Source organism: Macadamia integrifolia, chromosome 1 (assembly GCF_013358625.1).
Source record: "Macadamia integrifolia cultivar HAES 741 chromosome 1, SCU_Mint_v3, whole genome shotgun sequence".
In the NCBI taxonomy this organism is placed as follows: domain Eukaryota; kingdom Viridiplantae; phylum Streptophyta; class Magnoliopsida; order Proteales; family Proteaceae; genus Macadamia; species Macadamia integrifolia.
Genome location: NC_056557.1, coordinates 1698748 through 1724070, shown reverse-complemented (window position 1 = coordinate 1724070; position 25323 = coordinate 1698748). Strand labels below are relative to the sequence as shown.

Here is a 25323-nt window from a genome sequence, read left to right as displayed (position 1 = left end):
TTTAATAAATCATTTTGCTCTCTCTCTCTCTCTCTCTTACATACACACACATACCCAAAAAAAAAAAAAAAAAAAAAAAAAAAACCACATTCTGGAATGATTTTCTTTCATTTTCCTTCTTATCTGTGGTATCTATTCTAGGCTCCTGTTTGCATTATACATACATACTTATTTTTTTCTTTGCTTCATTTTTTGAACTTGGTTAATGTCTTCTAATTAAGGAAGGGGCAACAGGGCGAATTTTGAATAAAGCTATTTTGATTGTATCCTGCTTGGAAATCAAATCCTTTTCCTATCTGTCACGGGTTTGAAAGATAATATAATAACTATTAACGAACAATACAAAATACCATCCTCATGGACCTCACCCAATTGGTCTAATTGCAAGATGCAGTGAGGAAGGGAGAAGTCTGATCTTCCCCTTGTTATACAAAAGAACACTATACATCGAATTAGAAAGGAGGCAAGGAAAAGCACAGAGGCACTGCAATGAAAAAACCAAGAATCTCCAATTCAATATATATTTTGAGAATGCCTAAAGAAGTCCACCTAGTTCATCTTAGGACCGAAAAGTTGCATATCTTTCACATCGGGGTTTGGGACAGTTTGCACATAAAAATTAGTCCTTAGACCTATGAGAATCTCTAGTGATGTTTATGTATGGCAGTATGGGTTTTTGCATTTGTGTGTGTTTGTATGCATGTGGATGGAATTTTATATTTAAAATATATTCTTATAAATATAATATATAGAAATTTCATTTTGAGCATTATTAGTTAAATGATATTATGATGAACTCTAAGTTTTTTTCTGTGTGTTGGATGGGCTTGAACACGGTTGTCAGAATCCGTCAAATGTCAAGAAGTCTCACTCAGCAAGTTTGGAAAATATAGATTGGCCGGATACACTGAAATATATATATATATATATATACATTTTTTAAACACATGCTATGTGGGTTAGAAAAAAAGGGATCTGAAATAGGTACATAAACTCCAATGTTCAGATATTAAAGAACAGAAGTGCATTTATAGTAGCTCCCTCATACACACTGATATGTATTTAAAAATTTAAAAGCTGCTGGGTTCAGGTGCTCTGCATTATTAAATGTTTTTCTGATGCTGTCTTTTTTTTCTAAGAATATTGGTGTTTGGGTGGCTGGTGTTTTCTTTGAGGTTCTTTGAACTTCTAGTGCTGTGTGGAGTTGCAAATATATTTATTTTTATCGTTCTTATAAATCTTGTTGAATGATATGAATGTTATATTAGTCGTATGAGGAGGAAATCCGTGGTAAATTTTTTTTTTTTCCTCCTTTTTTCCTTTTCACCTGTGTAGGTTCTGAATATATGTTACTGTTTGACATGTTTATTTTGCATAGTCTTGGGTTCTCTTCTGATTGGCAGAGAATGCTCTTGCCTGGAAACATAGCATCACGCATATTTTATTTCTTCTTTCTAGGCAGCTCTATCTTTATTAAGTTGCTTCCATATTTATGTTTCCGAATATAACATTAGGTTATGCCCTTCTAGTAATAAACGTGACTCAGTGATATTTGTCTTGGTCACATTTTTTATGATAGTGTGGATCATTGGGGTTGCTTGCACTGAAAACAAATGAGAGATGCCCACCATACTATTTTATCAAAGTGGTAGATAGAAATATTCATAAAGCTAGTTTTGTAATTCTGTATTATGATTATTACTTGAATTGTTTGACGCTTAATGAACTATTCAAGAATGCCACATTTTGTTTTAGTGTGTGGGGGAGGACATAGAAAATCTGGAGTATACACCAAAACCAGAATATGAAGGGTGCTTCAAAGTGAAAAATGTAAAAAACGAGGTAATGTGATTTCATTAATTGGTTGTTTGATATGTGTTCAGATTGCCATTGTGCATATTTTTTTCTTCATTTTTTACCGTTTTATGTTTCTTTGAGCTTGTAGGAAGAGCTCCTTAGACAGTGGTTTGTTCATATGCGAGAGGTGAAGCCTGGTATTTATGTCACATACAACGGTGATTTCTTTGACTGGCCATTCTTGGAAGCTAGAGCATCTCGTCATGGAATTATAATGAGTGATGTATGTTGCTGTTATCTTCTTCTTCTTATTCTTCTTTTTTTGTCTCACTACCTGATAATTGATTGCTTAATTCAAGATCCCTGCGGGCTTAAATGTGTGCATTACTCTTTCATTAGTTACTGATTGACATAACTACAAATGCGGTTCCTGTCAACAGAAATCTCTATTTGTCAATTTTTTGTGGTTTAATTTCCTAATCCAATTTCTGAACTTTATTTCCAAAACAATTCCAATTGGCCCATCATTAGCTGTTATCTTTAGGTGGTTAGACCAAAACCATGAAAGCCATCTATAATTGTATATTCCTTTAACATATTCGTGCATGTAGTTTTTGATGTTGTTGAATTACATGAAAATATCATTAATCCATTGACAATAGTTTTCATGCAACCACCACAATGTTCCTTTACTTGACAAGTTGAAAATAAATGTATAGGGAAATAAATATTTGTCTTAGGAAATTTAGTCAGATTAAACAAAAATCTACTGCCTATGTGTTCCAAAGTTTAATTCAAACTCGAATATATCTAGTTACCATGGTGCCATCTAGACAAAAAGGAAAATCTAATTGACACCATCATTGGTGTTTGGCACCATATTGTAATTTCTTGCCAAGTTGTAGACATGGGTGAGTCCATGAAATTGCGGACGTCACACCCAACTCATTGGTCAAATACCAGCTTGAAACAAGGAGAAGTAGCTAAAAAATGAATTTATATTTTTTTAATATTACAGAAACGTGATTTCATATAGTGGATGTTTTTAAATTTGTCATTTTTTACTTGTATTTTTAGGCATTTCCATTCCTCAAGTAAACATAGGCACAGGTTGTGAAGGTTGCTAAATGTACTAGATCCAAAATTAATGCCCGACATACTGTGTGAAAGAGTTTTCCAAGTGCACATGGGGGGATTTAGAATGCAGCATGTGTTAGTCACTGGGCTGCTTATGTGAGCACATATCACTTGAATGGGCCAAGCTGTCACAGGATAAGGCTTCACCATGCACCCTTGGTGGAGAAATTTTATTTCCTTATTGGCATCATGCTATGTGAAACTGTAAGCCATCTGTAGATGTTGATTGTGGTATCCTTAGTGAAATTATCGAGGCTTTGCAACAGAAATGAATGCCGCTCGACTATCCTCATGGCCTACCAGCTACCACCGTCTCAAACATGATTCTATCACCAACTATGAGGTTTGAACAAGTAAGCAAGACTATGTGAATGCAATAATGACACCATAACAATATAGATATCTGATCATTAAAAAATTTGTCATTTTAGGCTTCATAATTCTACTGTTTGTTCATTTAGCAACATATGCCATTCTTTTTTGTTTATTCAAAACAAACAGCTTAAATATTCAGTTTGAAGTTCAATTATGCTTTTCAGCAAATTTTTCTGGACAACAATAAGATGCCATTTTGATGGAGTCATGCTTTTAGTTTTGATGGTATGTTTATTCTGATTATTTATTTATTTTGATCAGATAACATATATTTACTGCTTAGGGCTGATTTTATTTATTTATTTTTCAGTTGGTACACTAATATTTGTATTTGAATGCATTGTTAGTACTTGTGAAGCTAAGAACATGTAGTTAGTTGCAGTTCCTTCATTCTTGATGCCTATTATATTATTCATTTTGACATTGAGCATGCAGGAGCTGGGGTTTCGATGTGACAAGAATCAGGGGGAATGTCGTGCTAAATTTGCTTGCCATCTGGATTGTTTTGCTTGGGTAAAACGTGATAGCTATCTTCCTCAAGGGAGCCAAGGTTTAAAGGTGTGAATTTAATTTAGATTCATTTATTCAATGTTCCTAGTTTATTGAAGAAGAATGGTTAAATTTAATTGTCCCTACTGATTTTCGTGATTGTCCTGAACTAGCAACTTCACTTGTTCAAGTCTGTAGCCTCTCTCCCATCATTTATATCTATCTATGATTCATGAACCACCACAAGTTTATTTCTTTTCTTGTAATCTTGTGTTCCGACAGTAATATGCTATTGTGATACTCTGATCTGTAACTGGAACCACTGGGTGTATTCTTGTTGCCTTTAGATGTGTCTACAAAAACGCTGTTATGTGCATTTACTTTTGCCTTTAAATTTCTGTTTCAGTTTTTGCTGGTTCTAGATGTACTTATAACAAAGTAAAAGGCATACTTGACATTTGTGAAAATACTTCTTCATCTAAAAGTTGAATGTTTAACTTGGTATACCGTTTCCATGACAGCCTAGTCAGGGCATAGCTTGAGCTTTCAGTGTCTAGTGATAGCATTTGTTGGGCATTCCTCATGACTAGATTTGATGCTTATCATTTGTTTCCCATCTTTGATATTCCTATGTATTTTCTTTCCTTGGTCAAAATTCTAGCATTCGTTGCTAATAAAACTGAGCAGATTCAACCAGATTTCTTGTGGGCTGTTTAGAAGTTAGGGCTAGTTATCATCTAAGGGATTCAGAAGAGGTTTCCAAATCTAAATCTGAGGGGGAACTTTTGCTAGGGTGGTGATGAGGAGGATTTACAACAACAACTCAGCTTTATCGCAACTAAATGGGGTCGGCTACATGGATCCTTACCCTCCAATCAACTCTATTTGAGGTCGTACTTGATATAGGGCATAGCTATGAATGACTTAAAGTTATTTTAGGTTTTCCGTTGGCGCTTTTAGATCCTTCAACTGAATCAAACCACTCCTCTGTACTGGAGCATCTAAAGGCCTCTGTTGAACTTGTTCATGCCACCTCAAGCAACTTTCTTGTTGCTTATCATAGGTCGGAGCTACTCCCATATCAGTTCTAATCATAGCTCAAAATTTTGTTGAAATATTGGCGAAATGTCGCTAGTTTCAACATCACCATTGACGAAACAATGCATTTTTTGTGACCAAATTAGCGAAATTTTGACTGAAATTATACTACTGATTTTGCCCCTCGAAATTGCCAAGCAAGACTCACGAAATAAATGCACTGTTTTAGTCGAAATTTTGCTAATTTCGGTTTGACCGAAACAAGATTGAATAGATTTGTAAGCCAAGATAAACCACGTAATCATAAGCTCTTCCACACTTTCATGGGTCCCATATGGACTAGGTGCTCCTTAAAGCTTCTTTTACTTTAGGCACCTTACTTTTTGTATATATCTACGAGGTTTGGAGCCTTGATGAGTAGTGCAAACATCCGGAACACTATTTCTCGAAGTGTCTTCTTTTGGTAAGCTGTAGAAATAATATTTCCATATTCTTAATGTCATCGTAGCTTATTAGTTTTTTATCATCCTCACTTTTAATGCTATCTAAATTGTCAAAATCTGTACTCCTTAAAACTTTATGCTATGCCATGGGATATTTTTGTAATGGTTTCTGATTTTTTTCTTCTTGTGTGTAAATACACATAACAAGAGACTTTATTGTAGTGTCTTTTATTTTGGTGTTTATATATGCAAGACATACCTACTAATTGGACTGCTCCCTATTTTTTCCAATTGGTAGTTCTTCCCCCTATTTTCTTCTCTCTTTCTTCTTCTGCGTTGCTAGTTTTCTTTATTTTGCTACTAAAACCTGATGTCTCCTTAATTATCTGGCTAAAGAACTTTAAAATTGAAAAAAGAAACAAAAGTTAAATTAGACTATAAAAGAACAATAATTCAAACCAATAAAAAATTAAGATGATCTTCAGAAAAGATATACAATATGGTTACTTGTATATGGAATACACACCACATTAATAGATGGTCAATTGTAACTGGTAGGAAGTCATGTGAACAATTTGAAGAGACTCGAATTTTACCGCGTGAATAATGCTATGTACAAGGCAGAGACTAGATAAAGAACATAAACAAAGAATATTTGGGTCTTGTTGGTTAGAAGAGAAGAAAACCATTAGGAGTAAGGAGTGGATGTAATGCATGGAAGGTATCCAAAGTGCTATTACACGATGTGAGATGTCTGAAGAGGGTTCACAATTTGAACTTATAAAGTTGCCAACTTGCCATGTGAATTTTATTCATACATATCAAGAAGTTTTTATCCTAAATTGTGTAATGTCTTGAAGTACTGGTGTGATAACAGTATGTGGAGTAATAGATGATGCTTTACTTATAGTTACGATTTATTGCCCACAATAATCTTGTTGGAGCTGACAATGACTCGTTAATTTAGCCATTTGTTGAACCCTGTCATGTTTCTTTATGTTCCATCAAATCTAAAACGTGCTTGTGGTTTCAAAATTTACTGAGGAAACAACTACAGTGGTTTCATTGAATTAAATTTGAGGGAATCTTTTTATTTCTTCAAAACAGTAGTTGCATAACTTTCCTCTATCATTGTAGTAAGAAAAACATAGGAGAACAAATAAGTTTTACATTTACAAACAGTCCTGGTATCATAGTTTTTAAGGCACTGCTAAGGCGTCGCCTTACCAGCGCTGATGCGGTCTAGAGATGGTAAGGCAGTGCTCTGCCTTACGTGAAGTGGCGCCTTATGGGGGGGTTTTTTTTTTTTTTAAATACATTTTAAAATTACTTGATCAAGATTCCAAATATAGATTTTTTATTGGTAGGTGTATGGTTTTGTTAACACTTGAGATGTATGGGATCAGCTTTACTCCACCCAAAATAACCAAAACAAACAAAACAAAAACACGATTCACAAACAGGGTTTGGGTTTTGTCAAGGGTTTTAAGAAAGGGCTTTGAGAATGAATCAAGGAACAAGGAAGAACCATTGATCCAGGCGACCATTTTGCTCCGGCAACGGTGAGCTTCATTTTTCTTTGACAGGAGTAGAAATTTAGTGGATGAACTTAGGGCTTAGGCACTCATTTTGGCATCATAGAGGTAAGTATAATAAATATTTGTATTTTTTATGTCTTCTTTTCTTTATATTTATATTATACGTTAATATGTTATGATGATTGATGATTGATGAAGATGAACTTAGTTTATTCACTTTATTGATTTGTTTTCTAGATGAATATCTTACATTGGTATGAATATCTTACATTGTTATGAATATGAACCTTTAGTATTTATTTAACATATGAGTAATAGGATTCAACTAGGATTTGAGCCAAATAGATTGGTTTTATAAAAAAATTACACAAGAACGCTTTAGTCAATAAAGCGATGCTTTATGCCCGCCTTATCGCTAAGGCGCTCCGAAAGACCCTTAAACGTATCCGTCGCTTTACCGCCTTAAAAACTATGCTTGGTATCTTTTTCTTTCTAATTCATAGAACTCTGTGCTGGTATCTTGATGAGTTGATTTTGTTAAGATTGCAAATGATTACTGGCATCTCCAAACCTTTGAAACCTGCTGGCTCTAATATTAGATTTTTTGACTCGAGGAACAATTTAGATTGATCAGACAGTTCATGGCTTTAATATTTTATGAACTATAGAATTTAATTTGAATTACCATTTAATTCTTTTTTTCTAGTTTTGTTGCTTGACTTTTGTTATCAAACTTCTAAAATTTCTCTGGACTTTCCTCGCCTTACGTTTTGGCATTATTGTTCTCAAACTATGATTCTTATTTTCCTTTGTCTTTTAGTATGTTACAAAGGCTAAGTTGGGATATGATCCACTAGAGGTGAATCCTGAGGATATGGTACGCTTTGCCATGGAGCGTCCCCAGGTATGTGTGACTAGAAATGTTTTCAAGATGTTTTTTTTTTTGTTCATCTCACTGAATTGGTGCAGCTATGAGTGGTGGAATTCATGAAATATAGATCTCTTCCTCGCAAAAAATTAATGGATATGCAACTATCTGCATATTTCAACTTTTATATACACAAATCTATATGTATATATAGATATTATAGTTAATTTTCTTGCCCCTAATTTCATTGCTTTATCATTATGATAGGGCTGAGCTGGCTCCAATATCCAAATTCCTGTGCAAAGTTGGGCTGGGCTGGCTTGGGTTATTCCTTGCCACTTCTACTCTATCATATTGTTAATCATAAATTCTGGTCATGTTCTTTTTCAATTATATATACCTGATAGTATGCCATGGAATTTAGTATCTGATGGAGGACCTCCATCAGATATCTGTGAATTCGTGTTTTAAATATTTGTAAGTATCTTTTTTCATTAGTTTGAAAATAACATTTCTGATTCAAAGATGATTTCTTTCTCGTTTTAATAATTGCATTGCAGACCATGGCTTCTTATTCAGTGTCAGATGCTGTTGCTACTTACTACCTGTATATGACCTATGTTCATCCTTTCATTTTCTCTCTTGCAACCATAATACCTATGCCGCCTGACGAGGTTTTACGTAAAGGAAGTGGAACCCTTTGTGAAATGCTCCTCATGGTCCAGGTGGGTTCATGAAATTCTCCATTTCCAGTTATTTGAATTTTTCTTTCTTAAGCTGGTCTTGCAAAAATTTTCGGCTTCTTGAGCAATCCCAGTGTAATATTGGTGCTTCTTCACGAACCATTATGAGATCACCTCAAACTTTATTTCTGAGCTTGATCTAATGTGCAACTTGTGTTTTGTAATATTCACAGGCATACAAGGCAAATGTTATCTGTCCTAATAAGCACCAAGATGATCCGGAAAAGTTCTATAATTACCACCTTTTGGAGAGTGAGACGTATATAGGTGGTCATGTGGAATGCCTCGAAAGTGGAGTTTTTAGATCTGATCTCCCGACTGAGTTTCGACTTGATCCATCTGCATATGAGGTGATTTGTATTCCTTTCTTCTTTTCCATCCGCGTGGAAGTGTATGGCAATTTTTACCCAGTTTTCTAAATAGCTTGACTGACATCAGTGTACTCCTTTCCATCTCCAGCTATTAATCAGTAACCTTGATCGTGATCTGCAATATGCAATTAAGGTGGAGGGTAAGATGGATATTGGATCTGTCTCCAATTATGATGAAGTGAAGAATGCTATCATGGAAAAGGTGCCGTCTGTTTCTTTTGTCAAACTTTGATTTTTTACTAAGTATTGATATCTGCTTAATCCACATTCATCATTTCCCTCTCCCCACCCCTTTCTAAATCTTAAGCTTGATAATCTATATCTGCTCTTCTTTTTCTTTTCTTTTTGTATTTGAATTGAATGGTATAATGTTGCGCTACCAAGTCTGAGACTCTGAGTAACCTTGTCATATGTGTACAAATGGTTTATCATTGTTTTCATGTTTCAAATATTTTGTCCAATCCTTCTACTGTTTTTTTATGAACCTGAACTATTTCCCTAAAATTATTGATATTATTTATTTTTTTGTGCCTCTTTGTTAGTCTGATAACTTGATTTTCCTGAATTCTATCTATTGTGTATGATGTATGGGGACGTTGAATCCTTTCTTGATTTTTGCCTTCCAATCCTGCAGCTGGTAAGGTTGCTAGATGAACCTATTCGTGAGGAATGTCCTCTGATATATCATCTAGATGTTGCTGCAATGTATCCAAATATTATTTTAACAAACAGGCTTCAGGTATGTACGGTGCAGCCTCCTCATGTTGTCATTGTGAATATTGTTCTACTGTTTATCTGATACCTTTGCTCAAGTATATTCTCTATTTGGTCTTTTATTTTTTCTATAAGAAATTCAATGAGATATCTGCGTTTTGGTTCCTGATGAAAATTACCCCACAATGTGCCTAAATATTTGGTAGCTAATCTGTAGGCTGCTTGGATGCATATTATATGATCCCTGGAATCCATTTTGATTGTTGAATATTGCAGCTTATGACATTGTGGAACAGCTTATGCCACACCAGTTAGGGAGCCTGAAATTGTCTTCATAATAACTGGAAGGTTTGTAAAATTGTTTGTCTGATGGCTGTTCACAGGTACAAAGTCTAAGTTCTCAGTAATTGAACTTCTTATGGATCAGGTTGAGCTTGTCACCATGGAGTTGGGCTCTGGCTTGTGGGTTTGAAGTGCAATTCATGGGTGCAGGCTCAGCTCAAATCCATCGCTATTGTCATGAAACAAAGAGGAGTTGGGCTTTGGCTTGTGGGTTTGAAGTGCAATTCATGGGTGCAGGCTCAACTCAAATCCATCGCTATTGTCATGAAACAAAGAGATTTGAAGCCCTAAAGTTGGACAAAACAGAGTCTGAAAGGAGATTGTGAAATAGATCTTGATTGTTGTCCTGAGCCCTAATAATCCAAAGCCGGAAATAGCAATTGATAGCATGACAAAGTATACCAAATATCATTAATGACTCTCCTTGACTTGAGCTATAATGGTAAACATTAATTTTGTTCAGCCATTTGAAAATTCCAATCTCTGTTTATCTCAGAACCATAACACATCAATCAAGTGCCTCCTTGGGACCGCTTGAGTGGATTCTAAAGGAAAATCATCAGACGATGCCACTTTTAACGGGTGTTCACTTGTGGGGGAGCAGGTATGATGATCTTGATCTGAGATGTAACAGGGAGCTACTCCAAGAGTGGTCTGGTCTCCATTTTTTTGATGTAGCCTGATTAACAGGGATCTTGAACTGATTTATAAAATAGAACCATCCCTTACCTTTAGTAGTTGTATTTCATCTTCAGCACACTCATTGATCTCATTGCATAATGGAGTCCGTTTTGCGATATAGACTTTCTAAACTCGAATATCGTTTCTTGTCTTGAGCCCTTGTAATGCAGAAGTAACCAACTGTCCATGTTGTGTGGCTGAGATAAATTTGACAAGTATTGGTTCAAATCATGTATGTCAGGGTAGGATAGTCCTTTAATTAAAGTTGGGGAGTATTGTAGAATTTTTTTTCCTATTTTATATTAGATTTTTAGGCAGGCTGTGGGATTTTCTTTTAGTAGCCGATTAGGAATTATTATTTTTTGGGTGAATGTAAATTCATTACCAAGAGAAAATAAAAGTTGGAAGTCTATCTACGGAGATTTTTCTCCATCCATAAATGATTAATGGTGGGGCAGAATGCTAGCTTACTAGCAGTATTACAAATAGTAGAACCGGCAAAAGTCATCCATCCAAATCCATTCCTTGTAGGAGGTAAAGGGATTCTCCGGCCGGCCAACAGAAACTGAGAACTTTCTTCCAAATAGAGGAAGAAAAAGGGCAGCTGAAAAAAAGATGATTGGAGTCTTCAATTCCATTCCAGCATAAGCAGCAGTAGGGGTGAACATGAGTGTGGTGGAAGCAAATGAAGGATTGGGTGGGAAGGCAGTTTGAAAGGGCACGCCAGAGAGTGAAACTGTGGCATGGAATGTGGCCCTTGAACCAAACAATTTTGCGCTAAAGCACAGGGGGGTGATGAAATCTGACGAAGTACCTAGTAGAGGAGGAGCTGTAGGTACCGGAAGGGGAGGCCGGAGGGGGACCAAATGATTCTCTTTTCTACCAAGGGGGGGGGGAGGGAGGACCAAATGCCAAGAGATGAAGAGGAACAGGGGAGTCCAAGCGTTATTGGAGATGATGGAAGCCACAGCAGAATCTCTAGCAAGGTGAAAAGAGTTCACAACTCTTGCACCCGCAACAGAAAGGAGGATGCCATGTGGGTGGTAGTTGTCGAGCCAAAGGGAGGTGGAGCACCATCCAAGATAGAAGAGGGGATAACTCTTACAGGCAACAGGGCGAAGAAGATTGAGGATGCTTTGCCAAACCCAATGAGTGTCCAAGCGGGGGGGTGTGTGGTGGTCCAAATGGAATCATTTCGAAGGAGAGAAGACCCAGGAGATCCAAATGCTATATGTTTGGAAGCAAGATTCTAGATAATTGGAGTTAATATCTTGAATTCCACGAAAGCCGAGGCCACCTTCCTACTTGGGACGACAGATGGAAGACCAGTTGGTAGGGTGGAGGAATCTGGTGTGTCTACTGCTTTCCAAAGGAAGTAGCACATAAGGGATTCAGCAGCTCTGATGACAGAATGAGGAAGCTTGAAGACACTAGACCAATAGATGTAGCTAGATTGGTGGACAAATCTGATGAGCTCAAGATGGCTAGCAAAGGAGAGGGGCTTGCCTTTCCAAAGGAATTAAGAGAGGATCTGATAAGCTAAAGAGGATTAGGATTATAGTTAGATAAAAAAAATTATTATATTTTATGTTAGTTGTGGGCTGTAACTTGTAAGAAAGGTTAGTGACGTTAGTCATTTATTGTAGATATACATCTAGTAAGCTAATTTCAGTTATTAGGAAATTCAAAGATTCCTTTTTTCTTTTGGGTTGATAAAAAATCATTAGCAAAAGGAGAAAGATAAACAAAGAACCCCTAGAAAAGGAGAAATTAAAAGATTAACAACATTGTTGCTGCTAAAGTATTGAGACCATTTCTGTTTTTGGGTCTTTATATTTGTAATCAATCCTCCCTTACCATAGTGTTTGTTAGTGAAGATTTTGTTTTTCTTTGATTGTTACAAAGCTTGTGATGTCTTCTCTCCTCACGACTTACTGCTCAATCTCTTCTCGGTATCTTCTTCTCTACCACTTTCTCGACAACTTTATTGCTTATCTCTGCTATTTTATTTCCTTCTAGTTGCTTCTGCTCTTACATATGCTGTGAGTTAACTTCACTTTTTCTCTTCATTCCTTTCATTACCCCTCTTCTGCTTCAAGAACTCTAAACCTTAAATCTCCTTAAATAACTCGACTACCTTCTGCATAAATTTTATTTAGGTCAAGTGGGATGCCTTGTGCATCATTCTTAACCTGATATGGTAGTCTTTGAAACAACTTTTGTTGCTTCTTACCGATTCTGCTTCTTCATGTAGATGAAACTGTGATGATGTTTGATTTTCTTGCATCTGTCTGTTCCAGATTCAACTGCTTAAGTAATATAATCTTAAATAGCTTTTGTTGTTGCCTGCCCACATACTTATGCTTGATTGATGGAAACACCTATCTGGAATGGTGGAGTCAGAGATGTCTCCTTTCAGAGTTGTTATCCATGTCAGCATTGAGAAATTTATCCATGCTAGTAATGATAGGATACATCATTTAATTAACAACATAAGCTCGCAATCTACCACTCACTACCATCTTTTACCAAATCTTCTAGGCTCATTTTCTGGTCAAATGATATGCTGAAATCTTTTATGAATCTAGTTAATAATTAGGAACTGAATAATTTTCTGCAATTACAGCCTCCATCAATAGTTTCAGACGAGGTCTGCACTGCATGTGATTTTAATCGTCCAGGAAAAACTTGCCTTCGAAAGCTTGAGTGGGTATGGCGTGGAGAGACTTTCATGGCAAAGAAAAGGTTATGTTCATTATTTTTTCTTTTGCTGGTTAAGTTTCGCCAGTGAATGCTACTAACATTTGTTTCTGGATGTCATTTTTTACAAAAATCAGTGACTATTATCATTTGAAAAGGCAAATTGAATCTGAGTTCATTGAAAGTGGCGATGGTCAGTTGTCAAAATCTTTCCTTGACCTGCCTAAATTAGAGCAACAATCAAGGCTGAAAGACCGGCTTAAAAAATATTGCCAAAAGGTAAATTTATCATATTCCATTGTACAAGTATTTTCTGAAGCATAGGTGACATGCAACCTTCTCCTGGTTTGTAACAGGCATATAAGAGGGTTGTTGACAAGCCAGTCACTGAACTACGAGAAGCTGGGATATGCATGAGGGAAAATCCTTTTTATGTGGACACTGTTCGCAGGTTAATCGCTTACTGAAGATCCTCAGTTTTTCTTCCAAATTTCCAAGCAGCACAGCACATGCTCCTCATGAAGTTTCACTGCATTCCTGTGGGGAAAATTGTGAAACTTAAAGCGACTATGTATCAAGAGGCAAATTGTGAAACTTAAAGCACAGCACATGCTCCTCATGAACTCTCGCAAGAGTTCACACTTACTTTGGAATAAGATACAAAATAGCTGTTCTTAGTTTCACGTTTATAGTAATTGAATCTTGAACTCTTTTGATTTCAGTTTCAGAGATAGAAGGTATGAATATAAAGGCTTAAACAAAGTCTGGAAGGGGAAATTAGCAGATGCCAAAGCCAGTGGAAATCCTATAAAGATTCAAGAGGCACAAGTATGGGTTTTGTGAGCATATTGCACGAGTCACTCTGCAGTTGACATTTACAAATTCCCATTGTCATTGGTTTCCGTATGGATATTTGCAGGATATGGTGGTTCTCTATGATTCTTTACAACTTGCTCATAAATGTATACTTAATTCATTCTATGGATATGTCATGCGCAAGTGAGTTTCTCACCGCTATTTGAGTGTACCATTTCGTTTGCGTGGTTTTGGCTGCCCTTAATTATCTGTTTAAACTTGTAAGTTGCATTTATTTATTTATTTATTTTTCCCTTTAGGGGTGCGAGGTGGTATTCGATGGAAATGGCTGGAGTAGTCACTTATACGGGTGCAAAAATAATTCAGAATGCTCGCTTACTGGTTGAAAAAATTGGAAGACCACTAGAGTTGGACACAGATGGAATTTGGTGTGCACTTCCTGGATCATTTCCTGAGAACTTTACCTTCAAAACAAAGTAATTTCTTTTTGTTCTCTCTCATCCCTGGATTGGTTATTTTTTCTGCATTATAACTATGTTCTTTCCATTGCACTACCTCAGGCTCAGGTCTACAAAGAGTTTTCAATTTAGGGAAGCCAAATTTTAGGGTGATTTTATTAGTGCATCAACCTGCACTTACCTAATGCTTCGTCTGGTTGCAATGAAACAAAGGGATAGGATATGAAATTAAAACAAAAACGGAAGGGAAATTTTATAATCATTACCAAAGATGATTGCATTACTAATGTGATGGAATTCTAAATCTAGTAATTAAACTTTACTTCTCAATCAGATTCATTGTATGTGAAAGAAAAAAAGGAGTTCCATTTGAAATGTTCAATACTTACAATGTCATTTTTGGTAAGATTTGAAGGAAGTTATATAATCATGATTACAAACGTTTCCATATTCACTTTCAAACTAATTTCACTTTCCTTCATTTAGCTTTCTTGCATCTAGCCTAATTTCAAGGAATAATTTTAATTACTATGGCAGAAGGGTTATTTTAGGGAATTGAAAATGAATTCCTGAAAATTGATTTCTGTAATGGCAAACGTTGGAACCCAAGAGAGGACAATTATTGTGAGATGGAGTACAAATTACATATAGGAATTGTTGTCCTCCAACTTTGATTAATTATAGTTTGTTTTAAAACTTATGTATGGTAGGTGTGATGTCGCTGATCATCTTTATTGACACTGATATTTTCAGAGACTTGAAAAGAAAACTGACAATCTCATACCCTTGCGTTATGCTTAATGTTGATGTGGCAAGGAACAATACAAATGATCAATACCAGGTTAGCAGTGCTTCTGTTTGTTCTTATTCTAAGAGTACTGTGGTGGTATGTATGTTACAAAGTTAGCTTTGGTAGCCTATCATCATTTAAGAACTTCTGCTTCTGATCACCTTTGGTAGCCTATCGTTGTTTAAAAACTTCTGCTTCTGATCAGACACTCAAAGATCCTATCCATAAGACATATGAAACACATAGCGAATGCTCCATTGAGTTTGAGGTGGATGGACCATATAAGGTGAACACTGTGAAGCAGCCATTTTCTGTTTTCATTTGTTATTCATCCATTTCATATTGATTATTTGTGTCCCTCTCTGGTTCATAGGCAATGATACTTCCTGCTTCGAAGGAAGAAGGCATTTTAATTAAGAAGAGGTATGCTGTATTTAATGATGATGGAACCCTTGCAGAGCTTAAAGGTTTTGAAATCAAGCGTAGGGGTGAGCTGAAGCTCATTAAAGTTTTCCAGGTAAATCTTGTTGTTCAAATATGTTGATATCATTTGATCAAATATAAATAATTTCCCTGTGGATTGGGGGTTTTTTTTTTGTAGCATCGTTGTTCTGTATTGTTTTTTCTTCTTTCCCTCTTAGGGAGCCCTTTTATCTTCTTCCCTTTTGGTAATGATCTTTTTATTCACCCAAAATATGTATATATAATTTGTATTTTGATGAGTGATATTGTTTATGGATAAGATGTTACAGAAAGAGAAAAGTTAAGTACAAAGGTTCAAATATCCAGATAAAGCCCTTGTTAGCTTATTAGGTTTACTGATAATGTGCTACCAGACTTGCCTTAGTGTTACTCCATCCATCAATTTATTTTTTTTCATAATTCTTTAAGTTGATCATGGAACTTGAATGGCTTCTCTTCTCTACAGGCTGAGGTTTTTGACAAGTTCCTCCATGGAGCAACCTTGGAAGAATGCTATGCTGCAGTTGCTTCTGTTGCAGACCGCTGGCTTGATCTCCTCGATGTATGTAGTATGCACTCAAATTATTTTGGTTTGAAGCAGAACTTTCTGAATTTCTGTACTAGGTTTTCCTTTTTTAAGCTTACAGATTATACTGTCATCTAGGGTGGCGTAGTTTGAGCCAATGAGGATCTGTACTGAAGAGAAAACTCATTATTTACATTTATTTTGTTAGAGTCAAGGTAGTGATATTGCTGATAGCGAGTTGCTTGATTATATTTCTGAGTCGAGCACCATGAGTAAATCCTTGGTTGACTATGGAGTGCAAAAATCTTGTGCTGTGACTACTGCAAAACGACTTGCTGATTTTCTTGGTGATACAATGGTGAAAGACAAGGGTCTACGTTGTCAATATATAGTTGCACGCGAGCCACAGGTATTTGCTCTTTTTCAGTTGAAGACCATCTGACCATGGTTGTACCTGCATCTATCTCTACATGTACATTATTTAGTACCTAGTGTCCTTGGATGCATTTTAACCAAATTATAGTGTTTGTTTTAATTTATATGCTAGTGATGCTAGAACTAGCTTTTGTTTTTTGCCTTTGGATTTTTTTTGTTGTATTATAGGCAACCTAGCTACTCCATATGCCGACTTTTCAATATATTCTCGATAAATATAGCAGCATCTTACTCCCTGAATTCTACATTGTGTATTTTTCATTTTCTATTTCTTTCATACACCTTGACAAAGTGGACGAGGGTAGATGATTTAACTGTAATTTTATCCACAAATACTACAAGGAGTTTATCTCAAATAAAAATTAAATGGGAAATACCAATATTCAGTTTTTCGATTAGAAGACATCAATAATGGTGTAAATTGGTAGGAAATATTATCATTCAAAGTTTGTTGCTGAATGATGAACATATAGAATAGCAGTGATGATGGGTAAGCTGCCTAGTGAAGCCTTTTTTTTTTTTAAATAAAATCAATGGGCTAATGTCTATTGAGCAGTTGTCTCTCTTTATATATGCCCTATCCCAACTATGCTTCCTCATTCTCTGTCCTACCTCTGCTACATATGCAGGTTGAGCTGGGTTCAGATTAAGGTATATGGTTGGTAAGGTGGGGATTTTTATTGGCTATACCTACACCTAACCCAAACATTTACATTCCTAGGAGGAAATTCGTCCTTTTACTGGTTAATTTCTCCCATTGGTTCATTTATTTACTTTGTGAACTTCCTTATTCATCCCCCCTCTGTATGGGACAATTGTGGGATGGAATAGAGTCATAGGCAGAATAGATGTGATTGGAGAGAAAGGATCCATATAGCCGACCCCATTTGAATAAGGCGTTGTTGTTGTTGTTAGATATAGTAACAAGAACTGCTATTCTGTGAAAGGTCCGGATATCCAGTTGATTGATCCAAAACATCAGATCTTTCAGGTCAGAATCCTTTTACCAGCCAACTGTGTTATGAGCTAGGACCAGGTCATTCAGGTCCATTTTTTGACAGAACAGTTTGACTATTATTTGTTCTAAACTTCTAATATGTGTGAAAACACTGTTTGCAATTGTACCGTTGTACCTAATTCCGAGAAGCGCATAAAATAAAAATATCCCGCTAATTTAGTAAGAAGCCTAATTAACTTGTATCACATACGTTCCCCCCCACCCCCCCTCTTTTTTCGATTAGGTAACTTTTTTGTGTCTGATTATGCTGTCTCTATGTGAAATATTTTGTCATGCATGTTTGTGTATCACCATTACATATTAGTGTTGTTACAGATATGTCTATTAACTACTCTAAGATCTTAGATGGCTTTATTACTTCTTTTTTTTTCCAATCCTTTGGTTTACCAATGTTTATTTTGTTTCAATGAGAGCAGGGCAATCCAGTAAGTGAGCGTGCTATTCCTGTTGCTATATTTGAGACTAATGCTGGTAGTGTTCTCTGTTTCCTTGTCCTTGGGTATATATATATATATATATATATATTACATACACATACTTGGAAAATTAGAGCTAAATGCTTCTGCATCTCTTTTCTTTCCTCTTCCCTACCCACAAAGAAATTGCAAAGTTCTATGTGCGGAAGTGGTGTAAGATTTCTTCAGATGTCGGCATTCGATCCATTGTTGATTGGTCCTATTACAAGCAACGACTTTCTTCAGCAATCCAGAAAATAATTACAATACCTGCAGCAATGCAAAAGGTGTAGAGCTAGTGACCAATTTCTCGATTCAGATGATATCTATTTTCCATTCTCAGAAAACGAATTGCATTTTTGCAGGTTGCTAATCCTGTCCCAAGAGTGATTCATCCCGATTGGCTGCATAAAAAGGTCCGTGAGAAGAACGACAAATTTCGCCAGCGCAAGCTAGATGATATGTTCAGCTTGTTGAACAAAGATAATACCAAGCAAGGGGATGTATTTGCTCTTACCTCTAGTCATGTATTGGACAAGGTGAATGTTGAAGATATAGAAGATTCAAACAGGAGTAATACCACGATTGGACCTCGACCTACAGTTCGCAACTATGAAGTTAACAAAGAACAACATTTAGCCAAGACGTCTTGTACCTTAATTTCTTTGCAACAACAGAAAACTGATGCTACCAAGAGGGTGCATCTTCAAAATGTTATCCCTGCAGAAAATATTGACCGAAATGTTGATTACCAGGGGTGGCTTGAAGTAAAGAAGAGAAAATGGAAAGATACTCGAGAGGAAAAAAAGAGGCAAAGGTACATAAGTTGTTCATCCCTGGTCAAGAAGGTTGAGCTTTCTCCCAAACCCTCCCCTGCTGACCACTAAATTTACAAAGCTACTATTCAGTACCATACCCTAAAGATGCAGTAAATGTAGTTGGTGCAACTTGAAGAAAGACCAGAAACTATTTTTAGTAATCCAAACAGGCTTTGGGATTTCATTGAAAATTTTAAGAAACATTTAGCTCTGAACTTGAGGTTTCCTCGTTGCAAAACTGAAGTTCAGAAGATGGTCCTATGCTTTTACTAGCTTGTTTATGGTAGTGCTTTTTGACAGTATTGGCATTCTCAGTCCATGCAGATTTGGAAATAATTCTAAATCTAGATGTGCTGGGACTGGGATGCTAGCTTTCTATTTTGTTTTTGTCAGCATAGAGCCTTTTGTGAGCTATTTTGGAGGATGGAATTCACAATTAAATTTCTAGATAAGGTTGCTTGTCAAATAGCTTTGCTTAGCACCATTCTTCTTTTCTAGGGGCAGTGTAAAGAGAGTATGCAGAAATAATGATCTTTCTGAGTTGCCTGGTGCTGAGATAAGCCACAAACAAGGCAAAGGCAGAGGCCAGTTCAGTTCATTTTTCCGTAGGCCCGAGCTAGCACTTCTGCAATCGTACTGGCAGGTGATATGGGTTTCTAGCATTCCATGAGCTTATGTCTGGAGTATTTACTTAAATACTTCTTAATCCCAACCTTCCCTTGTTCAGATAATACAGCTCATTCCAAGTTCACAACCTGGACAATTTTTTGCATGGGTTGTTGTTGAAGGAATCATGCTTAAGGTTCCTATAAATATACCCAGAATATTTTACCTCAATTCTAAAGCACCGATTACTGAAGAATTTCCTGGTAGGCGTGTCAACAAAATTCTTCCTCATGGACGTCCTTGCTTCAATCTCATTGAGGTACGCGTGTTGGTACAACATTGTTGAAGCTGAATTATATTCCTTTAGGTTCCATGACTCTGTTACTGGCATTCTTGAGCTACATATTTATTTTTAATGTCTATATAGGTAATAATTGATGAAGATGAATTCAGGGCTGGAAGTAAGAAACTTGCTGCACACCTTGCTGATCCGGAAGTTGAGGTACGTATTCTAAACCTATTTTGTATCATGATGGTCGCATAAGAAAAGTGATTACTTGGCTCTTTCCTGCATGCCTTTCGCCAGCCTTGTACACTTTCCTGACCTTTTTACATTGTTTAGGTCTTCATGTTTGAGTTTTTATTTTCTTTTTTGTGAATGCCTAGGTTTTCGTGATTACTTGCAGTGAAATCCATTTCTCTGTGATATGCTATTTTACTGTCTATTATGGGCATAATGTCAATACCTGAGTGAGTGATATATTATTTTTATATGTCTAAATCAACTGACCAAACTATAAACCATTGCATAGATCACCTTTCATGGATCTAAATAAAGCCAACAGAAACAAGCTGGAATTCAACAGTTGATAGAATAGGTGAGGAAATAGATGGATGATGAGGCTTGAAGTAGTTGCCACTTTGAGATATCCCATTCTTGTGTAGTTTTGACGTTCTACCTTCAAATTTCCCTGAACAATTGGAGCTTCATCAGTCTCTCATCTGTTGATGGTCCCTTTGGTTTAGTCTACAGTATCATTTTTACACATTCTGATCATATTAAAATACATGTTCACTCAATAAATAGTTGATGTAGCCATTTGATGAGTTTTTTCCTAACTAAAATTAGGGTCAAGGCTTTCTTAACATCCTTTTTTTGACAACAAAAATATAGAACACATGGCAGCTTCATTAGAGCTAAAATTGTATGGATGTGTTTGTCTACATCGTTATCTATCAGTCTGATGAGTTCTTGTGGAATCTGATTTCCGCATGTGATATGAAGCTTAAAAAATACAACTCTGGCAACTTTGGGGCACCTTCAGTTCCACCATTCATACTACGAGGGTAAACCATAAATATCCTAATATGGTGTGCCATACAGTGGTGATAGAGCCTGAAACTTGACATGTGGCTCGTCTAAGGTGGGGTCTTCTCATTCAAGGTTGGTTTAACCAAAAGAGTCCTCCTTGTGGCTCAGAAAGGTGAATTGTGAAGGGAAGACCATTGTTGTCAAGGTGTCTCCTTGGTGTCCAGGCACCTTGGTTGCCTTGTTGGCGTCGCCTTGCGACCAGGCCCCCTTTAACACCTTGGTTCACCTAGAGGCCGTGACAACTGTGATGAAAACTTACTTGATGGGGCTATGTAATGAGATTTTTCCCATGAAATATTGATCGACTTATTCTCTTTGGTGAGTAATAAAATTATTTGTCTTATTTAAGTTCTAATCCCTGTTCAATTTATTATCTCTCTCCGATTGAAATAATTGAATCTCATTGTAGTTGAACTCTCAGTTCTCAGTGAAAATATAATTGAACCGAAGCCTTTCAGTGTAGAATGTGATAAATAACCTCCTCCATCATTCAATAACTTACAAAAGACCCCAATTCTATTTTTCCCATCATATCCTCTATCCCCTGGCTATAACTGACCTAGCTTTAGAATTTCTTGAAAAAAAATTCAAAATAATTATTATACTTCAATTTATATGTATTAAACATATGATAAACAATGTTTCAAAATTCACAGTGCTGAATGTCAGTTTTCAAAACTTAAAGTAATTATGTGAGTTATTCATTTGAATTTTCCTTTTCTGTAGTGCTTCTTCTGGACTTGTTGATTCTACTTGTGAAGCAAGGACTAAGATTTTGATTTCTTTTTGAAGTTCGACTTCAAGTTTACCGGTTTAAATTGTTTACCCATAACAACTGATATGACTTTCACTCCAGGATCTAGATGATTCAAGGATCCTAGTGATTAATTATTTAGAGATTGCGCAGCTTCTCTAGAAACTGTGAATTTCAAAGATTCCTCTATTGCTAAAAACTGTAATTTATGGCCTATGAATTTACAAATCATGCCTCTCCCTGCTTTGATTGGATATATTTGGTAATGGTGAATTGGGGTTGAGCTGTGCTCAAGTTTCTCCAAAAACTAAATATTTGTTGAAGCCTTTTGAATGTGTATCGCCAGTACCTTCAGCCCTTTTTTTCTTTCTTGTTCGTTTTCTAAATTTTTTTTCTATTTTGCGAGTGGGAATGGGATTTTCTTTTGTATCTTATCTTGCCTATCCATCCTGTTCACTATGTCTTGTTACAGTTCTCTATTGCCTAGTTGTGGTTTTCCTTTTTTAATTCATGAAATCATTTTAAGAGAAGTATGAAGGGGTGAAATGATCGTCATTATTACTTAGTTTTGAGTGTGTCATATGGATACTACCAACTCTCACTCATCATTTGGCCTACCTTTTAGGTTAATAATTTGAATTTGATTAAAACACTATTCTCTGATCAGGGAATATATGAGACAAAGGTGCCGCTGGAATTTAATGCCATCCTCCAGATTGGTTGTGTCTGTAGAGTGGATAAAGCTGTTAAGAATCGAAATTCTCAAAGCATTTGGAACCTGAGTGAACTGCATATGAAGACAACTACAGAATGTCCTTATCTGGAGCAACACATCTCCTTCTTTTATCTGTATCATAGGTATGGTATCCATGTTTTGCATTTTGAAAGCATTGGCATTGCAAGTGCAAATGAGAAATTTCGTATGCTTTTGCAAGTGTAACATGTAAGTATTTACCCCGCTCTTTGATTTTTTTTTTTTTTAAATGCAACATATTATACAAGAAAGTAAAAAATGAAAAACCAGAACTTAAACAGGGGTGTACCAAAAGAATCTCACGGTGAGGAGACATTCTATGATTAGTTTCTGTTGGATGTAAACAAGTTCGTCTTACCTGCTGACATTTATCACCTTGTCATGGCCATTTTTTGACTTTGTGTTGTAGTCAAGCTCTTATAACTGTTCACTTATAAAATATTTAGAACTGAAAAATTATTTTGCTATAATAATGATGATGATTCGATACAAATAATAATAATACGAGTATAGGATGAGGATGTGTTTGTTGAAGTGTCCTACCTAAAAGATTGAGCTATTAGGATAGGCCCCAAGTCGTATATGAAGTCATCCAAGGACCAGAGTTTTCCAATGGAGGATTATTTCCTACACTCCTCTTGTGTTGCCCTTGCACCTCTTTTGGGTTGCAATATATGTGGCCATGGTTTAAAGTATCTCTGATACCGATACGATACCCTCCAATATGTATCTTAAATTTAGCTGACCAATACGGTGACCAATACCGATACTTTAATCCTTGATGTTTAGCATATCTTAGCGTATCTTCAATACAATACAATACTCTCCGATAGTCCGATTTATATCTTAAATTTAGCCGACTGATATGGCAACCGATACAGATACTTTAATCCTCAAATGTGGCATGTGTGGCCTTTTTTTGGGTGACCATCATAGTGGACTTGATGGGTCCTTTTTTTTTTAAATCCTTAAATGAGGCATGTGTGGCCTTTTTTTGGGTGACCATCATAGTGGACTTGATGGGTCCTTTTTTTTTTTTAAGAAAATTTCTACAGATTGTTTTTGCTTGAGAATTTGAGCCCACTTTCGATCGATCAGCCCATTTGCTTTTCAATCTTTATAATTTCAGTAGAACTTCTAATCTGATATGTTTGTCTCAATTGCAGCTTGTCTGAGGGACGGGCAATATACATTTCATATTTTCCTGTATCTGGTATGCTATTCGTTTTGGTGGTTAATCCGTTTCAGAATAGAGATTTGTCCCCATCTATTCTTGAAAAGCAATTCCGTGAAGCTTGCCAAGCTTTTCCATCTGAACCTCATGGAAACAATGTCATTTTTAAGGTGATCTTGTAATTGTATTTGGTTATGGTATGTATGGCTTATTTCTAATTACTAATTCATGAAACATTCTATCCAGGTGGACTATGTGGGACATGTCAAAGATGCTGAAAAGATTTTGCATAGAACAATAAGCGAGTACAGGTTTGATTCACATAAGTTTTCTGTAACATGACATTTACCTGTTGAATAGAAGCATTTTGGTTCAGTCCACAAATATTGCAACCTTAGCAGGTTTTATTAGGAAGTCTGAGAAGATCATGCCTGAATATATGACATGAGAAGTTGTTGATTGAAGAAATGGGTATTAGGGTGGTTGGTATTAATAAAGGATTTAATGTATGAATATTAGTTTTGGCAAATTAGAAGAGAAATTTTGTGGAAAGTACAGAAAGCTCGATGGTATGAGGCCATAAAAAGGTAGTAAAGAAAGAAAGTACACAACAAGAGAGTAGGTCAGAGAGAAGTGTCCCTCCTTTATCCATTGTTACTAGCTGATATTACTCTAGCCAGAAGTGGCAAAGCAAGCATTAAAGCTAAAGGCAGGAAGAAAAGACAAGGTTACAACCAAAGTTAGTCATACACAACAGCCTTTTAACTCCTGCCCTAATACTTAAGCAAGCTTTTGGAAAGGGAAGACCTCCTTTCTCTTGCCCCACAATTCGGTGTTAGCCACAGGAAATCAGTGCTAATAATATAGCAGAGAGAGGAGGAGAAGAAGAACTGCAAGCAAAATGGAGAGAACTACTGCTCACCCATGCCCAGCTTGGAATAACTTTCCCGAAAAGTGGGACAAAACAGAGGCTTAGTGAGCTTCCATATTTGGTTGAAATGTAATCTCAAGAGATGGACTTCCAACTCTAGATCATTTCAGCAGATTTGGGACTCCATCTTTTTTTATGTCAAAAAAAAGTTGCCAGTGGTGCCCTTCAGATGTGTGGACTCCCCCAGAATCGGTTAATTTCTGCCTCTTGGAACCTCCCACACTTTTTCTAGTGCAGGGATGTCATTGTATTTTGTTTTTCTTTGGGCCTAGTCCTTTATATATTCTTTCCCCTTTGGGGGCCCCTTTTTCTCTTCTTCTTTGGTAATGAATTTTATTCCCCCCCTCTCCTCCCCCCCCCCCAAAAAAAAAAAAGAAAAGAAAAGAAAAGAAAAGAAAAGGTAAACAAGAACGAAAGAATAGTTAGAACATGAAAGTCGTAAAGTGTAGCTATTTTCCCTTGACAGTATGACCCTCAATTTGGCAGCTCAGTTTGAGGCCCAAATTCCTGGAAATTTTGCAAACATCATCCTCTTCATATCTGGTTTCAGCCAAAAATAGAGTTTGCCATGTGATAAAATGAAAGCTCCTTCGCTGCTTTTTACCACAAAAAGACTGAACGGTTAATATTTCGACAGCTGAAACTTGTAAGCCAGAAAATCTTGCGTTTGGATTATGCCGAAAGAAAGGATACCCTATCTATCCAGTCAGTGTCCCTA

The 25323-nt window shown here is 36.3% G+C and overlaps 1 protein-coding gene across 4 annotated transcripts in view; it reads left to right on the top strand.

Moving 5' to 3' along the window:
- The window catches only part of LOC122077750 (DNA polymerase epsilon catalytic subunit A-like), a 53562-nt gene that overhangs the window by 4854 nt on the left and 23385 nt on the right, over positions 1-25323 (top strand). For 3 of the 4 annotated variants that reach the window (XM_042643614.1, XM_042643605.1, XM_042643630.1), the window contains 28 exons: positions 1756-1842; positions 1946-2080; positions 3745-3867; positions 7638-7721; positions 8246-8410; positions 8602-8778; positions 8888-9001; positions 9434-9538; positions 13163-13281; positions 13374-13515; positions 13593-13687; positions 13959-14064; positions 14156-14235; positions 14352-14528; positions 15264-15351; positions 15506-15586; positions 15674-15817; positions 16229-16324; positions 16497-16697; positions 18158-18212; positions 18341-18483; positions 18562-19013; positions 19513-19657; positions 19742-19939; positions 20048-20122; positions 22414-22604; positions 23667-23844; positions 23921-23985. In XM_042643614.1, coding sequence (XP_042499548.1) covers positions 1756-1842; positions 1946-2080; positions 3745-3867; positions 7638-7721; positions 8246-8410; positions 8602-8778; positions 8888-9001; positions 9434-9538; positions 13163-13281; positions 13374-13515; positions 13593-13687; positions 13959-14064; positions 14156-14235; positions 14352-14528; positions 15264-15351; positions 15506-15586; positions 15674-15817; positions 16229-16324; positions 16497-16697; positions 18158-18212; positions 18341-18483; positions 18562-19013; positions 19513-19657; positions 19742-19939; positions 20048-20122; positions 22414-22604; positions 23667-23844; positions 23921-23985 — 3821 coding nt within the window. The remainder of the gene's footprint in view (positions 1-1755; positions 1843-1945; positions 2081-3744; positions 3868-7637; positions 7722-8245; positions 8411-8601; positions 8779-8887; positions 9002-9433; positions 9539-13162; positions 13282-13373; positions 13516-13592; positions 13688-13958; positions 14065-14155; positions 14236-14351; positions 14529-15263; positions 15352-15505; positions 15587-15673; positions 15818-16228; positions 16325-16496; positions 16698-18157; positions 18213-18340; positions 18484-18561; positions 19014-19512; positions 19658-19741; positions 19940-20047; positions 20123-22413; positions 22605-23666; positions 23845-23920; positions 23986-25323) is intronic. The other variant, XM_042643622.1, reaches the window with a different exon arrangement.